Raw genomic sequence first — 19,067 nt, 5'->3', positions numbered from 1 at the left:
AGTGCACTTTTGCCAGGACAGAAATAGAGACCCCAAGAGTTAGTTGGCTTGCCTCCTGTTAAGCTTCAGGACCACCAAAAGCTAAGGAACCCTGAAATCCTCAAGAGGCCAGCTGCCAAGGAATGCCTGCTGGCCCCCGAATGTTTAAGTGCCTCTAGTGCGAATGAGTCCTGACCTTCCGGAGGTGTCCCCAAGTACATGGGATCCGTAGCAGAGGATGAAGTGGACTCTGGTCCCCAAATAAAATGATTTATTCGCCTGCAAGGCGACCAGGTGACCAGTGGTGACTGGACCTGAACTGGACTCCCCTGCTGCAATGTGGGACCTTGAGATGACCCCTGATGTTCGTGGACACCAAGGTGGGCTCATGAATACTCACCACATCTCTTAAGCATCCTCAACATCTCCATTATCTTCAGCATCCTGCGTCCACAGCATAAGGACCACTTATTGGCTGGATCGTGGTAAAGAAGTAAATTGCACTGAGGACTTGAAGACTCAAAGACTGTAGGCCTCAAAAGGTAACTGTCTTCCTGGACCTCAGCGGTCCCTGTGACTGGCTCCCAATACGTTGTGGCCCATCCAGGTGGAGAGAAGTAGCCACATTAGCAAGTTGGCTAAGAACTATTCAACCACTTATAATTTATTGCATTTCCTAAAAGAGAGCTACAGTGATTAACTTACCTTGGAAAATTCCTATCTCCGGTCTCCTTCAATAGATTTTTGTTCTTTAGGTGCCAATTTTAAGATGAGAATATCCTTTATGTCTACAAATTGGTGTCAGATTTGTATTGATTCTAGTCTCTTACTTATTACCTGTCTCATACTACTAAACAAATAGTTTCTTACCTGTCGGTGTAGTTTTGCAGCTTGAAGATCTTTCTGGATTCACTATGCTGTGCATTATTCCGCGATCTGGTGGTTGGGTCCGGATTCGTAGTCTTTTTTCTCTCTTTTTTTTTTTTTTGTAGCCCAGGTGGGCGTCGACGTCCCACCATTTGGTGCACCTTCGTGACGTTGGCACGCTTCCTGCGGAAGCTCCCACCCTTGGGCGCCATCTTCGGATTCTTTTTTCTTTTGTGGTGAATCCATGGCTATGTGTATTAAACTTTCCTTCAACGTAAACTTCTTGACGTATATTTGTCTTTGTTAAACGTTCCTATCTTACTCCATGTCCTTCCACCTTCTCCAGCCTCATCTTTCTGGCGGAGGTGGGTGGGTTCGCTAGTGAATCCAGAAAGATCTTCAAGCTGCAAAACTACACCGACAGGTAAGAAACTATTCGTTTTGCAGCGTGAATCTTTCTGGATTCACTATGCTGTGCATAGATTTCGTAGCGGTTTTGTCACTCATGTGGCGGCTGGGTGGAAGATGAGCGTTGGTTGTTAAAGATATGTTGAAGCACTCTTTGGCCCACTTGTGCTTCCTTGTTCATCTGCACATCTACGCAATAGTGTTTAGTGAAAGTGTGCACTGAAGCCCATGTTGCCGCCAGGCATATGTCTTGGATGGGTGTGTTTGCCAGGAAGGCGATCGTTGCCCCTTTCTTTCTGGTTGAGTGGGCTCGTGGCCCCTCCGTGAACTCTTCACCAGCTTGCATGTGGCAGAGCTGTATTGTTTTGGCAATCCATCTTGCTATGGTGTCCTTAGTCACTGGTCTACCCAGGAGACTCCTTGCGAAGGACACAAAGAATTGTTTCGTCTTCCTGTGTTCTTTCGTCCTTTCTATATAGTGCATTACTGCCCGCCTTGCGTCCAGAGTGTGGAGCGCCCTCTCCGCGTTTGACGTGGGCTTCTGGAAGAAGCTAGGTATCTGGATACTTTGGTTCATGTGGAATTTAGATACTACCTTGGGCATGAAATGCTGGTCTGTCCTCATCACGACCCTGTCACTGTGTATTTGTATGTACGGTTTTTGCAGCGTCAAAGCTTGTAGCTCGCTCACTCTGCGTAGCGATGTTATTGCTACTAGAAAGGCTGTCTTCATTGTCAGCATTTGTAGTGACGCTTTATGGATGGGTTCAAACGGTGGCTTCATGAGTTCCGTCAGTACCACGTTCAAGTTCCATGCCGGCGGCGGCATCCTCTTGGGTGGCGCTATTCTCTTCGCTCCTTCCAAGAACCTTTTCACTACTCTGGAAGTGAAGAAACTTCTTCCTGTTTCTCCTCTTGTGTATGCCACAATCGCTGCCAGGTGAACCCTCAGCGAGGACGAGCTTAGTTTAGCTTTGATCAGGTGCGTGAGGTATCTGAGTACTGTAGACTCTCTAGTCAGTTTTCTCTCCAATATTTTCCTGTGGCACCACTGCGTGAACCTCTTCCATTTCTCCCCATAGCACTTCCGCGTGCTGGGTCTCCTTGCTTCTCTCAGCACCCGAAGTGTGCTCTCTGGTAGTTTTAGATGTGCAAACTCTAGGTCCTCAGGAGCCACGCTGATAGGCAGAGGCTTTCTGGTTCTGGGTGTAGAACTTGTCCCCCTTCCATGGAGAGAAGGTCTCTTCTTTTTGGGAACTTGTGTGCTCTGCCCTGCGACATCTCCATAATCTGAGAGTACCAAGTCTGCCTCGCCCATTGGGGAGCCACCAGGATGAGAGTCATGTTGCTCGACCTGCACTTGTTCAGGACTCTGGGGATCAGTGGCGTCAGTGGAAAAGCGTAGGCAAATTTCTTTGACCAGCTTATCCATAGGGCATTCCCATGGGACATTGGTTCCTGTTCCCTCGATGCAAAGTGTTGGCATTTTGCATTCTGACGTGTTGCAAACAGGTCTATTGTTGGTGTGCCCCACCTCCTGAACAGGTTCTCTGTCTCTTGGTTGTTCAGTTCCCATTCGTGGGACACCGATGCTTGCCTGCTGAGCCAATCCGCTTCCACATTGTCCTTCCCTGGCAGGTGTATGGCAAGCAGGTCTATCCTGAGTGGGATCGCCCATCTCCATATTTCTTGAGCCAAGCTTGACAGAGGGAACGACTGAGTCCCCCCTTGCTTGTTGATGTAAAACATCGTTGTGGTGTTGTCTGTCTGTATCATCACCCTTTTGTTGTAAAGGTGCTTTTGGAAGGCCTTGAGGGCCAGAAACACTGTTTTCAGTTCCAGGTAGTTGATGTGCTTGACTGCATCTCCTGGGTTCCACAGACCCCTCACTCTGAGCCTGTTCATGTGTGCGCCCCATCCTTTCTGGGATGCGTCTGTGGTGATGGTCACAGTTGGGTCCGGTGGCGTTAGAGGCTTCCCCATCGTTATATTCTCCTTCGTCCACCATTTAATCTCCTCCTGCACATTGTGCGTAACAACCACTAGATCTTCCCAACTTCCTTCTGCTTGTGACCATTGCTGTTACAGCCACTCCTGTAGTGGTCTCATCTTTAGCCGAACATTGGGGACCAGGTGGATGCATGACGCCATCATCCCCAAGATCTTGCTCACCGTCCTCACTGTCAGAACTTGCCCCTTCTGGTAGTGACGTTTCTCCCGCAGCAGGCTGAGTGTTCTCTTCTCGCTGGGTGTCACCCTGCATTCGACCGTGTTGATCAGGGCTCCCAGGAAGATTTTCACTTGTTCTGGGTCCATGGAGCACTTTCTCCAGTGGATGGAGAAGCCCAGATTCGTGAGCGTTCTTGTGACCTGTTCTGCGTGAGCTTTGCATCTCGCGTAAGAGCTTGCTTTCACGAGCCAGTCGTCCAGGTAGGGGTACACGTATATACCCTCCCTTCGTAGGTGTTCGGCCACCGCCGCGAGGCATTTGGTAAAGACCCTTGGCGCTGACTTGAGCCCGAAAGCCAGGGTTGTGAACTGATAGTGGTCTTTGTTCACCTTGAATCTTAACATGTGTTTGTGTTTCCTGTTCATGGGGATGTGCAGGTATGCGTCTTTTAGGTCTATCGTGGACAAGTAGTCCCCGGGCCTTATTTGTGGGATGACCTCTTGTAGGGAAGTCATCTTGAACTTTTGAGTTTTTACGTAGGTGTTCAGGAACCATAGGTCCAAGATGGGTCTTAGGCTTTCGTCCGCCTTTGGTACTAGGAAGTAGTTTGAGTACACCCCCTTGTTCCGTTCTCTGTGCGGGACTTGTTCTATGGCCTCTTTGAGGAGCAGTTCTTGAGCTTCCTGTTGGAGCAACTGCAGTTCTTTGCCCTTGTGACCCCTTCTCTTTGGCTTTCTGCTTGGTGGATATCTTTCCAACTCTATGCAGTATCCGTGCTGTATAATGTTTAGTATCCACTTGTCTGTGGTTATATTTCTCCATTCGTGTAGAAAAAATCTCAACATTCCCCCTACTGGTGTTGTGTGTTCTCTTGAGCCGTGTCCGTGTGAGCCTCCCCTTAGCTGTTGGTGCTCTCCCCCCTGAGGCTTTGGGTGGGTGAGCGCCTCCTTCTTCACGGAGCCACTTTTGGGGGGGTTGATCACCACCTCTCCGTCTCTGGCCCCATCCGTTTCCTCTCCCTCGAAAGGACTGGCCCCTATTCTGGGAGTTCCAATTCTGCCTCTGTTGACCCTGGTGCCATTGGTTGTCACTCTGTTGACCATGGTGGTGCGACTGTTGCGAATGTGATTGCTGGTTTCCCCCTCTACCATTTGGTCTCCTTGTGGGGGTGCCTCTCCGCATCCCCCTGCATTGTAGGGCTCCCATCGATTTGGCTGTCTCATTGTCCTTCTTCAGCTGAGCCAGTTTGTCATCTACTGATGCCCCGAACAGCGTCTCCCCGTTGAAGGGGGTGTTCAGGATGTTATTTTGCACTTCTGCCTTGAAGCCTGATATTCTGAGCCAGGCTTGCCTTCTCTCAGTGATGCCTATGGCCATCAGCCTGCTAGATGTTTCTGCCCCATCTAGGGCTGTTTTCAGGCATGCGTTTGCTATGTCCTTTCCCCCCTCCACGAGGTGGGCAGCCCTCTGTCTGTACTCCTCAGGCATGTGTCTCAGCAACTGGCTCATCTCATCCCAGTGCTGATATTGGTGTCTATTCAGGAGTGCATTGGAGTTTGCCATCCTCCAATGCATAGCGGCATTTCTTTCAATTTTCCTTCCAGTGAGGTCCATCCTCCTGCTTTCCTTATCAGGTGGTGGCCCAGATGTGGTTGGCACGTTGGCCCTTCTTCTGGCCGTTGCCGCGATTATGGAGTCAGCTGCCACGGTGCCCTGGATATAAGGGGGGTCCTCGGAGGAGAACTTGTATTTCTTCTCCGTCCTCGGGGTCACTGACCTGCATGTGGCCGGTTCCTTGAAGGCTTCAGTCCCTTGGGCCGTGACACTCTTCAGCATGGGCAGGAAGCTGCTTTTCGTCTGTGAGGGGAGCAAAGTCTCTAGCAAGAAGTCAGCCTTTGTCTGTTCCTCCTCCAACTTCACATTGTAGACTGCTGCAGCCTTCTTAACGACCTCATAGTAAGCCCCGATGTCGTCTGGCGGCGAAGGCCTCGAAGGGTATGTCTCCACAGGTTCCTCGGGGTTATCGGCCTCGAGATCCTGCCATTCTTCCTCTAGCGACGCCGAGGATTCTGAGTAGTAGCTCTCGCGGAGGTAATCTCCTTCCGAGCGGTAGAAATCCTCCTCTTCTCCCTCATCTGTGGGGTTTGGAGTTTTCGGCGGCTCCTCGGCTTCGAAGTCCTCCTGCACCTCTACCTCTTCGGCGGTCGCAGCGGTCTTCGAGGGAGTCGAGTAGGTCTTCGAGGGAATCGTATAGTTCTTCATTGTTTCCTCGAAGGCTCTCTTCCTCTGGAGCATACTCTCCATTTCGGCCTCGAGCCTTCTTCTCTTTTTCTCCATCTCTGCCGCTTGCTCGGCGTCGAGGTTTTCGGCAGGTCTCTTCGACGGTACCTTCGACGTCAAGGCCGTTCTGAGCGTCTTCTCGAGGGCCTGCCTCGACGACCTTTGCTTTTCGCTGGTCTTTGCCATCTGGGAGTCCTTTTCGAAGGATCCGCTGGGCCTTTCGGAGGATGCGACTTCGGACGTCGAAACTTTCGTCGCCGGCGCTCCTTTCGAGGACTTAGCCTCTGCTTTTCGGGGTTCTCCCTCAGGCTTTCTCGGCCCTGTCTGGGTTTTCGGGGTCGTAGACTCTCCTACCTTTTTTGAAGGTCTCACATCGGTCTCTACGACCGTGAAGTCATCTGGTCCCTCGGCGATGTTCTCCTCTTCGTCGGAGGAGGCACCCAGCTGGTAGAGGGTCGGCGTGGTCCCTTTCCCTTGCATCGTTTGGTGGGCCACCCTCTGTCTCTCTCGAACTCTCAGAGTCTTCGGCGTGAAGATTGAACAGGCGTTGCAATCCTCGCTGGAGTGGTCGATCGGCAGGCAGAGGTTGCAGACCGGATGCTGGTCCTTCTGCGCGTACTTGTGGTGGCAATTACGGCAGAACTTGAATGGGGTGTTGTCCATGTGCTCGCTCAGGGGGCCCCCTGCGCGCGCTTTCTCCTTAGCCGTCGAGTATCACGAGGTTTTCTCCTCTTTCTTCGTTCTGGCTCTAGGAGGTCTTTTTCTCCGACTTCCCTCGGTCCTTTTTCCTCAAAAACTTGGTGTATTTCCTTCTTTTCTCCTGAAACTTCTCCGGAGCTTCATGCGACGATCAAGACCCAACGGCGGAAAAAAGAATCTGAAGATGGCGCCCAAGGGTGGGAGCTTCCGCAGGAAGCGTGCCGACGTCACGAAGGTGCACCAAATGGTGGGACGTCGACGCCCACCTGGGCTACAAAAAAAAAAAAAAAAGAGAAAAAAGACTACGAATCCGGACCCAACCACCAGATCGCGGAATAATGCACAGCATGGTGAATCCAGAAAGATTCACGCTGCAAAACAATATACACTTGTTTCTTTGCTTACGCCTGACTGCTCTGTGCCACAGCTACGTTGGATTGAGCTATCAGTTTTAATAAAGAGACCTAGCTGGCCCTAATAAAGATTGTGCCATTACTACATGGTGAGGTCTCACAACCACACCATATATTAATCCACTTTCATACAGTACCATTATGTACCCAATGGTACTGCAGAAGTCCCTAACAATACCATAAAAAAAGCAACTGTTTCACGTTTCTAGCTGTCTCTTCAACATAATAAAACCTGTGCTTGCATTTCATCCAGTAATTAATGTAAACCAAAAAAACAAATTGTTAGGTGTTTATTACTTTAATTTCCTCCATGCATATGGTATTGCATACAATCTTCTTCAATTACAATCTTACAGTTAACATATCATAAGCAGCGATTCCCACTCTTTCCCTCCATATTTAGAAATACCTTTTTATGTGGTATTCTTCCAGACTTTATCAAAAGATCTCTTAAGTTGCATTTACGTATTCATTCAAGTAATGTACATTTTGTGATTAGGCCCCATACTCCAATTCCCACTTGGAATGGCTGAAACAATACGGTAAAAATGGTAACCTAATTGTTGAATGTGGCATTTTCAAATCAGCAGTAAAACACATTAACTCAGTATTTATCGTGTGCAGCAACAAAAAAAACACACGAGTAGCTGCAGTTTGTATTTATTTTCTTGACTTCCATGAGCGTCAAACACATTTTCTAACAAGATAAAACAGATAAAGAGCTCAATAGCTTCTAGATCAGGATTTTCAAAGTCCGGGACCAAGATTGTTAAGGCCAAAAAAGGAAATCTGTATTCTTGATAATGTTTTTTAATCACTCAAAGCTAATTCTTAAATAATTACAATCTCAGAATTTCTTCTCTGTGGGGAAATATATTTTCTTGTGGTAAAAGCCCTTCCTTTAAACCTCCACTAAATCTGGGGGGTGATTGGATCCCCTTCCATCATGGAATTACCAACCATTTCCAGGAAGGAATTGGAGTTTCTCAGTGCCCACATGCGAGGCTAGCCACGCCTCGTAACACTAAGATCTCACTCAGAGTGGGATTTACTACAGCGGACTGTGCAGCACTCATGGCAGGGGAATCCACAGTAATAAAGACTTTGAGTATTGTCTGTGTGTGCTAGACCAGTTATGCACGTGGTGCAAAGCACTGTCTACAAATTTAGGTTTGCTTTCATATCTGATTTATTTTCATTAAAAATAGATTAAATGAAGAAATACATTGTTAGGAATATCAACACAATAAGGCATCATGTACCGTCTGAAACCACACTTCCCTTTTCTATACAACCCCACTTGGGATAGACTCAAATGGCCAATGCTGCAGCCACTCACAACAGACCTCTTCAATTTCTTGACCCATTTAACTCGTTCACTGTCCTTTGGATCTGTTTATATGTCAATTTTGGTTGTAAAGTGTGCCTGAAGACTGGAAGAGGTTAACTTCTCTAATATTTTAGCAAATCAAAGGGATATCTTCTTAGCATCAAAGCTTGGAATAGAGGTACACCTGCACCCGAGTACTTAAAAGCCTTAACGCAACTTCCTAGGAGGGCAACATCCTAACCCCTTTTCCAGCCTAAAGTCCCTAATTGATGAATAGTTCATCCCCCTTTCCTCAACCACACCACTCCAAGAATCTTCCGAGCTTCTCTAAAACCGGCTCCGATGCTCCTGCAACTCCAAAAATCCACAGGTGATCTATGTCTTCACCATTACATCCTTGAAGTTTCATTCTTTTGGAAGATCTGTGTGTGGGGCGAGTTCTATATAATTGTTGTAAAACGTTCGCTGGACATGGCTGACTGCGCTACCGTTAATGATCCTTAACAAGCCTTAAGCTCAAACAAGATGCAATGGATGCCTAACTTCGACCTCACTGCAACCCAGCTCTTAATCCAAAACCATAAAAAATAATATTACAAAAAATATGAAGCAGTAGAGAAAGACAGAAAGGGGGACATGTTCCATTTGCCATAGACTTAACGTCTGAACAAACATTTCTTGTAAATCAGCTTTTAGTTGGAATTGTTGGCACATTAAACTTATATTTATGCACCTTTCAGTTTTCTAATCTTATAAAATGGACCTCATTGTAAAGGAACACAAATTGGGTATATTTGACAAAAATTCATATCTTGCTCATGACTAGTCCTTACCACTTGGGACATGACAAGCAAAACGAATCTAATGGCCATCCAGACTGCGGGATGGAGTAGACCTGCATGGAGCACTACCATAGGACAATAGCAATAAAAGTGATGGAACTCTTCAAAACACGTAGTCTCATTGGAGGAGGGAAGGAGCATCTATGTCCACAAAATCACAATGTATTTTGAGACACATGTCACACACATGGCTAAAACCAGAGAAGGGATCGTAAAAAATTGCCATGGGCACCAAACGGTCATTTCTGTGTCCAGTATATGACAACCAACACAGTCAGTCTCTACTCGTTGCCGTCTTTGAATCTCTTCGCTTTTCCTTCTTGTGTTTCTTCTTTGGTAGCTTCTTGTGCTTCTCAACGTGCCTTCCCCTCTTGCTTGATACCTCCCCTGCATCACTGTCTGAGCTGTGAGAAGCCTCTGATTCAGAAGAGAGCCGCTTCTCTTTGTGTTTCTTCTTCTTCTTGCTCTTTTTATCCTTTCCACAGAAAAGGAGATAAAAGTGAACTTGTGACCATTCACAACACATAAACGGCCATATAAACAGAGCATACTAATCTAGACAAATGAAAATGACACCTCTCATTTAATCACTGCTCAAAGAAGAACTCCTTACCTTTGTCCCCAGTAGTAAGAGACAAAGAAAATGGCAACTTTATTCTTTTAAAGAGAAACCACAACCATTAGGAGTCCTCCCCAAACTCAGCAAATGTTCAGTTTACCATACCCAGTAGTATAAGAGCATCTCAGAACTAGAGAAAATGAAACTCTTTGGGGATATTTTCTACTTTATGTTGTTACAAATGGGTCATTTAAGCCCAAACACTAGTGCAAAAATGCACATAAAGGTCTTAGTCTGTTGTGTGGTCTCTATATTGCCCAAACAGGATCTGCACGTTTGGATAACATAAACTGTAGGATTGGTGGCAGACTAACGCTGTGCACCCCCACAGAGTAGGTTAGCCTGTTTGCATTATCTAGCTCACAGTGCCACTAGAATCTCGTCTTATCAGGGAGAGAATAGTTGCTGGCAACCTTAGAACATGACAACTTTGATCCCCCAGGATCGTGGAAACAATGTACTACCTTTCACTCAGTCACTCGTGCTCACTTAGTTTCTCTCAGAGAGTTACACAGAAGAAACAGTTTACAATAAGTGTTTATGCACAGTTGTTCTTCTAGTGTATTATATATGTGCTGCGACAACTGTTAGACAGTAGAAGAGATATGATCAGCAGTACAGTCATGAACATATACATAAATATAATATAAATGCATGATAAAAGAAAGTGTGCGTACTCCTACGATGCCTATCTAGATGTACCTAAGTGTGCCTAGCATGTGAGTAGGTGTGAAGCCAAGAATCCCTCTAGGTTTTAGCCTAATCCCATTATCTAAAGTGAGAGAGTGTGGGACCCCGACCAGGTCTCGAGTTGGACACCCTGCAAGGGATGTGTTAGACCACTGTCATCTGGAGAGTGTGCATGCAGGAGCCCCCCCTGGCCTCGAGTCCTGGGCTCGAGTTGGACACCCTGCAAGGGATGTGTTAGACCACTGTCAGCTGGAGCGTCTGCATGCAGGAGCCTCAGCGTCTCTGGTCAGTGTGTCGGCCTGGAAGTCACGGTTCCCTGTAACTAATACTAGAAAGAGGTGCTGTAATCATACAGAAAACTATCTAGAGTTCCTTTGTCCATTGTTTCTTGTATTAGCCATTGTTGGGTTTGAGGATGACGTATGGGATGAACCTTGTACGTAGATATTATGCAGGTGTATGTAGCCCCTGCCTGGTTTCCAAGAACCCTTATGAATATTCATTCATACTGTGTCAGTCTAAAGATGAAGTCATAGAACATTATTGTTAAGGGAATCCCTTCTTCTGTGCCTAGGACTAGAACTAGGTAAAGGTGCAATCCTAAAAGGCTTGTTACTGTGTAGTGTAGGGGAGATGATGTAGGTGAAAGGGTATGATGTTACCTATAATAGGGTACCTATATGAAACATAACAAGTCCCTATTTTCACACTAATTCCATCACAGCAAGTTGCAAACTGTACTTGCTTATGATTTGCAAATATTGTCACAACCAGCTTTTCTCTAGTGAGTAAACTGTGCATGAAGAAAGCCAAACTAGGGTTATTAACAAATGTGCAAAATATTTTGGGAATTATTGCTCCCTAAGGTGCAAAACAGGCACAGAAACAAAAAGGATACCCAGTGCAAATGAAACCTGGCAGGTTTGTTATTTTGTGCCTGCTATTTAGAACATGTTCTAAAGACCCAATCAGGCACATATATGCTTTATGACAACTAGATTGAGTAAAAACACATTGTGTCTGTATTTATTATCAATGCTAAAGAGCTATGTAGATTACAAACCAAGGTGAAAAGATTTGTAATATTAACATGGATTCTGAGAATCAACAACTGAAGACCACTTTGCTATGGAGGCTTGCACAGAGAGGGCCCTGAGGTCTGTAAAAGAATGATCCAACCAGTGGCTGAGGTTTTAATTATAAGCCTGACTGGAAGAACAGGTAATTTGCAGAAGATGGAATAATTCAACAGCACGACTTAAGAAACCAACATGATGGTTCCATGGATGGAGAATAAGATCTACAGGTGAATTCAAACCAATCCAAATATTTTAAAGACTTTTCCATTCATTCGAAGACCTGGGTAGCTGACAACACAAATCAAACTACATTTTAAAACAACTTAACAACAAAAGAAACCCAGAATTTTTTTTTCTTCCAAATTAAATAAAAAAGGAAATAATTTGGACAGTTGCCTCAAGACTGAAAAGTGTGAGACCATGCGATAAGCACAGATCCTGATGGCTAGAAGTTTAAATCCAGTAGGTGAACTCAGCATTGCGTCCTCTAGCGTGATAAGAAACAGTATTGAACTGAGTAAATAATAACTCCTGCGTTGGCACAGTGACAGTTCATGTTGCAATGTGCTCTGTCTCTTCTCCGCTGCAGTATTCAGTGTTTTGCTGTGCCATTACGTTAGGAAATAGTATCACCTAGTATTAACAGTCCCTAGGGGCAGCACAAACAGTGGTATAAAGCACAAAATAAAATTATCATCATCAAATGTATTATCATCATAATTATTATTACGAGCCGGTGGAACCAAATACCATGAAAGTAGGTCCAGTGCTGTACACCCATCCAGGGAAAAGACTCAGCAAGTAAGGGTAAATGAACATTGATTGAATTATGAAAAAAGGCAAGAGCTGGGAAATGAGAATGCTTGAGAAAGTAGTTTGGATCTGGTCTGGAGTTTTTTGTTGCCATCTGGAGGGGACCTGGCCTGGAAGTTCAGCCCAGGCTGGTTCTATTGGAGCAAGACCAAGACTGATCTGCATGCGTCTAGTGTCTGTCTAGAGTGGCATGGCGGGTGAGAAGCAATGCCCTGGAATGAGACACTGAACGAACAGCAGCAAGGAGGTTAATTCAAGTATTCCTTCCATCACAGTGTTCTTTGTTGTAGTGCACAGGGAACGCCCCAAACAGCCAAGACCTCAACTGTGGGAATCTGTGTGATCGCAGGGTAAGAAGCGGCCTACACCAAGCAATCAGGTACCAAATATGGAAATATTATGAAAGACAGATCTTGATGGTGGGCGAAAATCGCATAATTTTCTTTTCTGACAATTATGAGAAATTATGGGGAAATTACACAAAATGATGAGCGGTTATGTGAAATGAAGAAGAGTTATTTAGCACTGAGAATTAGATGGGTCCTTGTGCCAACTTTTGATGCGAGGATGAATTTCGCTGTGCTGTGAAAAACAGACGCTCACATTCTGGCGGTTTATGTTATTGATGTATGCTCGTGGTAACATTTTGCAATGCACAGAATGTGACTATACGATGTGGCAAAATGGCATAATTACGGGAACTTTCCCAAACATGCTTAATGAGAAAAGTTTAAAATTTGGGAAAGTACCCAGGCGTAGTTGAAATTTCACTTGAACCTATTCAATATAGATGTATTATATGGAACCACAGCTGGAGGGAGGCAAACCTTAGAGATCCCTTCATCTGAGGTGTTTCCGAGATAATGAGAACAAGCACTCGCAAAACCAACAAAACGATGCAGCCTTCTTTTCATATTATTTGCTTTTACAAATTGGATAGGCAAATAAAAAGAGAAAAATTTGCAAAATCATTTATTTGAAGCTTGGGTTAGGAGACAACATGGAGGGTGGGGGGCAACACTGAGGGGCGAATGGGAGGGGGGAGCACCATGGAGGGCACGAATGAGGGAAGCAACATGGAGGGGGGGACGGCAAAAACAATGCAGAGAGGCATTGGGGAGTAGACGCAATGGGTGGCAGAGGGAGTGCATTGTTAGGGGAATCAACATGGAGGGTGGGGGAGATTGATGCAACACAGAGGGTGATAGGAAGAGAAGCAACAGTCGAGAGACCAATGTGGAGAGGGTGGGAGAAGCAGAGGGGCAGAGAAAGCAACAGGGGAGGACAAAAGAGTGAGCGGAGCATGCAGGTGGTGGGGAGAAGTACACAGGTGATAGAGCAACACGGAGTCCAGAGGGAGAGAAGTACACGAGAAAGATAGTTGGAAAGCACATGCACTCTTGTGGACGGCTTAACCAAAAAATAGCTTATCAGGTTAGATGATTTACTTTACACACTGCAGGTGCATAAAAACAGGTGCTCGGTTGCCCACTGAGCCCTTCATGATACGGGCCCTTGTTTTCCTGATCTTGTGAGTAACCTTCCGAACTGCGTCTTGCAAGATCTTAAAGTAATTTGCATTTGTTTGACATGCATCACTTCAAACAGAATCACTGTAAATAATATCAAGGATATACAGACTGCATGGGCCAGAGTAGGAAAACAGCAAAGTCACATAGATGCGTGATGAGAAATAAAACAAAAGTATCATAGTACATCACAGTCTATGATGCCAGCAATTAACTTCAATAAATAAACTGCTCACACAGCTGGTAGATGGAGTTAGAAGGGGTGCATTTTAACTGTGCGGTCAGGAGTTTATTACTTCAGACCATTTAGGAAAAACCATTAAATAAATTGTGAAAGGTATGTAATTGCTATGCCTCCACCTGTCTGAAGTAGCGCCCTTAGATACTGGGTCATTAAATCCACTAACATTCAATGTAAGTAATTTCTAAACTATGAACGCTGCCCAGAGTCAGAAAATGCACCCTACACATCCACATCTTCAACCTCCTTCTAAGCTTCTTTTTAAATCTCAGGTGAGCCAGTGTTACAAACAGTGACATATTGTCATGAAGTGGTCAGAAACCTTAATCAACAATCATCCACAAAACATGAATTAATTGATGGTTGTCTGCAGTGAATTACAAGTCTATGACGTCAACAATGTTCCCACCATAACCCTAACGTTGAGGTTGAGTAATTTAATGTTACTTGGATTTAGAGATGGTATTACAGTCCGATAAATGACGTAGTTTAGTATTATAGAAGGTTTCATTTTGGATCAAACTGGAAAATGTAGAAATACAAGTTTAGGAAGAAAAGTCATGTTTAAGTTAACTGGGAGGTGGGTCTTTAGTACAAATAAAAATGGTGTGGATTTGACAGCTGCTTGAAATGCTGGGCTAACAACAGAAACAAAATGAATTGAACTTTCCTGTTTATACTTCAGACATGTTAAATGGGAATGGGAACTGATTTATTGGAGGGAAGAGAAACTGTTTTAAACTGTCATCTGTTCAATAAAGGGATTTGGAGAAATAAGCCAAGTCTCCTTACAAGCAAGATAGAGAAATGCAGAGAAGTCAAGCAGGAAATAAAGTTTCCTTCTTACCGAAGTAAACCCTCAGTTACAGAACTGCAAAAAGCATTAAAGAGAATAAAAGCACTTGTATTGTATACGGCCCATCTGTGTGTCCATGTTACTATGCTAAATTGAGCAATTGGGGTGTACTGTTAACCCATAGCATATCAAGCTCTGTTGCCTTCAATATTGAACTAGTTTATAGGCCTTACAAAATATATTGAGTAGAGCCTACCTTTCATCTGGTTAGAGGTAAAGCGGAGATGGGAGGCTGGCAAATCTTCCTTGCACATAAAGTCTCATGGCAACAAAAAGACAGCATGATTCTAGCTGCAAAAATACATTTGCCTCTGTAGCTGAATTTCAAGTCAGCTGTTGTTTTTTTGCCAGAATTAAGTGTTGCAAGGCAAGCACCACCCCACCCCCACCCCGTATCAGACATGAGTGACACTATCTCAAGCCTAGCTCAAGAGAGTCTCTTACCCAAGATAGTAGCTAATTGAGCTTGACCCACCTAGAGTCAGACTTTATTCAGAAGCAACCATACTGCCTTGGATACCCCAGGATCTTAGAGGAATAACGAATCTTTTACACAGAGGCAGATAATTCTGATGACCTATGCTTCCTTTAATAAGGTATGGTGCCTGTGAACACTGCATTGGCATTTGCCTGTACTTCCACACCGTTTTCAGCCTTTAACTGCCATATGTGTTAGTCACACTATACAATGTTTCACCCTACAATGCTGCAAAATACAATAATGTCCGCACTCCTGGTGGGCTTTGTGACATTAATAAAGTTGGAAAATGGTCATGGGTTGCCCCCACTAGATACAGCTACCCATCTTGCACATTACTTTTTTGCTAGGTTTATGGTAAAGAAATCCCATATATACTTAAATTCATTGCACTTGTTTTAGTAAAACATACATTTTACCAACATAGCTCGTTGGAATATATGGCAGTGAGGCCTATAAACAGGTGAAAGAGGATGAGCATCATGGTCATGTAAATCTTAATCGCCTCTAGCTATGTAGTGCTCGAAGTCATTCTCTATCCATGATGCGATCGGAGTCATACTCTATCTGAAAGGACAAACGTAGCTATTAATAACACATTGGAGTCTACAATCCCTGTGTGAAGAGGAAGAGAACTGGGCTATTGTTGCAGCTATCCCCCTCAAAACTTTTTGCCCCCTTTTTAGCTACGAGATGCCAATTTTAGACTCCGACAGTGTACTGAGTCCTGCTAACCAGACCTCATTGCCAGTGCTGCTTCCCTAAAACCAGGTGTTGTCTAATTTTTCTACAATCTGCAAAGGACTTAAGTACCCCTGTAAGTCCCTCGTAAATGGTATTCCCGGTACCTTGAGCAGGGATACTAAAGAGGGTCCCTAAGGGCTGCAGCATATATCTTATGTCACCCTAAGGTGCCTACATACAAATTCCACACAGATTGCCATTGCAGTCTGTGTGGCATGGTGCAAACCATGAGTGGAAACACAACATGAAAATCCTGTGTGTCATGCCAAAGTCACTGTGTCTAATATGTAAGTCACCCCTACAGCAGGCCTTTGAGCCCTAAGGCAGGGTGCATTATATTTTATGTGAGGATATATTTGCATGAGCAGATATGCCTCTGTGATTTCTAGTTCTAATACCAGATATTGTGATCAGAGAAGCCATTTTAAACTGGTGAAAATGAGTTCCCCAGCTACATAATAGCTTCACTGAAAATAGGGATGTTTGCTATCAAACATCTCGTACTAATAAACCCACACTGATGCCAGTGTTGGATTTATTAATGCATGCACCCAAAGGACACTTTAGAGGTGCCCCCTGAAAACCTACTAGACACTGTTGTGCTGACTGATTGGTTCACGGCAGCCTGCCGCCAAAGACAAGTTTCTGACCCCCCAAGGGTGAGGGCCTTCGCTCTCAAGAGGTCAGAGACAAAGCTTGGGCGGAGGGTGTTCTCATCCCCTCCCACAGGATGACCTGCTGACTAGCTCACTTTGCCACGGGATTCAAGCTAGCCTGGCTAATGAGGGGTGTTACTCCAAAACGGTCCCATATTGCTAGTTTCTGGTCCCGGGAAGACATGGCTTGGCAGTTCGGGCTGGACTGTTCCCACGAGGCACAGGGTCAAGACTGATTTGCATATAGCTGGGTCTCAACTGGGGTGGCGAAGTGAGCTAAAGAGCGATAACGGATTCAACCCAGATCTGTGACTGGGGGTGGGTGTCTGAAAATTTTCAGCGCTCTGTCCATCATCTCCTTGTGTTGACTAGCATTCCAAGATTAAAAGAAGCCACTGCGTTTGATATGCTAGTCTGGCTTCCCTCACAGGGGAGGACGTTGACCCCCTTTGTTCAGTCCATTGACACCCTGGCAGGCGGGAACATTAGCTGGTCAGGAAGGCATGCCCATTCTAGGTTAGTACCATCCCTAAGGTGGGCTACATGAAGTGGACACGACTTTTCAGAGTTGGCCAACTTGATCATAGCAAACTTAGGGATTCTGGGACAGGTACATGCCCACTCCCTATAGAAACTGGTCATATAGTGACCAGGGGTAAGTAGCCTATTAGTTTCTACCCCTCACTCCCCTCAATGCCCCTAAATTGAGTAATTAGGGGACCCCTGATACCAGATCTTAAGATTTCTTTGGACATAAAAGAAGGAGTGGAAGAAGAAGACTGCTGAGCCGAGAACCAAGGAGAATGACTGACTTGGCACCAACCCCACCGCTATGTCTACTGCACCGAACCTCCATGGAGCAACTAATGCATCCTGCTGCTGTGCAGACCTCTTGAAACCCAGAGGGCTGCCAGTGCTTCACAAACTTCCAAAGGAACTTGTTTAGAGTAGGGGGTCTACTCCCATGTAGCAGCAGGCACCAAAGAAGCAAGATCCGATGCACAGACCTGGCGCCTACAGAGTCTACCAACACAGCAGCCGCCCTTGAAGAGGAAGCCATGCTCCTACAGGTGAGATCTGCCCTCCCTCGAAGTGTGTGGAGGCCAGGACTGACTGGAGCTGCACATTGCCAATCGCCAGAGTACTAGACCACTTGCAGCAGCCAAGGCTTGTTTTGCCCAGGCAGGACACCAAAACCAAGGAAGACAGATCTGCACGTTGAGCGACTTTAGGGACAGTGAGACCCACATTGAGAGAGGCCCAGCTGTTCTGTTTGAACCTCTGCACTAGAAACAAAGACCAAGAGTGAGTTTGTGACCACAGCCACCCGACACCTGAAAGCACCTACGCACCGTGCTCCATAGCCCGAGTCAAAGGGAGGTGACGATGCCAATGGGGTGCCCAGACCCACACGAGCGAAACCCATGCTTGAGTTTGCCCAGACTGAACTTTCAGTCGCCACCTGAAACCTCTTTTTGCAGCCCCCCTCCAACTGCAAGTGACTCCAGCCCAGAATCCTGAAGCCAAAGACACCACTGCACCCAAATCACACAGCCTGTGGTGAAGGGGATCAACAATTTCTCTGAGTGCCCTAGGGTCAAGCCCCCCTGTAAATTCCCCAGGACTGTTGCCCCAGTTGCTGCTTGCAGCCTCTTTGTAACCAGACCTTTCTACCATTGAAGTGAATGGGACACCCAACGCCGTGGCATACCGCTCCACCCAGACGCCGCAGAGCTTCCCGAGGTGACCGGTTGGTGTGGCTCTGAACCTTGTCCTACATTCATCCTAAGTGCTGAAGAACACTACCGTAAGTCGCTGCCAAGTGCCCGAACACAATACATGTTTTTCCTCCATAGGATAACATTACCGATCCAGAAATTGCAGTGTCCATTTTTTTAAAGTGCAAAGATTCATAATTCGAAAAGTACTTACCTGATACCGATGATCTTGGTATCTAAATATATATATAAAAGTATGTGTCATCATTTTTTTCATTGAGTGTGTGTTTTACTTACTGCCTTGACGTTAGCACTATCAATCAATCAATCAATAGGGAATGATGCTGAAGAGTTCCTTCGAGTTGCTGGAGTTGGCTAAGATTTTGTTCTGGATGAAGGTCTTTTTTTTGGATCTGATGCGTTGGTGGTATTCTGTCATGGCGTTTTTGTAGGTGGTCTGATCTTCTGAGGTTTTGCGGTTTCTCCATAATTTCCAGAGACGTCTGCAGTTGCGTCTGGATTCTCGAAGGTCAGTGGTGAACCAGGTGGCTTTCATGGTGTGCTGTCTGGGGTTGCGGAGGGGGGCGAGCTTGTCTGCGCCGTTAGTGATCCATCTGTGTAGTTCGTTGACTGCAGAGTTCACGTCAGTTGTGGTG

The 19,067-nt window shown here is 45.7% G+C and overlaps 1 protein-coding gene across 3 annotated transcripts in view; it reads right to left on the bottom strand.

Moving 5' to 3' along the window:
* Positions 1 to 7,098: 7,098 nt before the first annotated feature.
* The window catches only part of ZCCHC17 (zinc finger CCHC-type containing 17), a 153,678-nt gene continuing 141,709 nt past the window's right edge, over positions 7,099 to 19,067 (bottom strand). For all 3 annotated transcript variants that reach the window (XM_086956851.1, XM_086956853.1, XM_086956852.1), the window contains one exon: positions 7,099 to 9,463. In XM_086956851.1, the coding sequence (XP_086812977.1) occupies positions 9,263 to 9,463 (201 nt within the window). In that variant the 3' untranslated portion in view covers positions 7,099 to 9,262. The remainder of the gene's footprint in view (positions 9,464 to 19,067) is intronic.

The sequence above is a fragment of the Lissotriton vulgaris genome, chromosome 2_1, assembly GCF_964263255.1.
Source record: "Lissotriton vulgaris chromosome 2_1, aLisVul1.2, whole genome shotgun sequence".
NCBI lineage: Eukaryota > Metazoa > Chordata > Amphibia > Caudata > Salamandridae > Lissotriton > Lissotriton vulgaris.
Note: the sequence above shows the minus strand (reverse complement) of the source record. Positions and strands in the feature narration are given on the sequence as shown.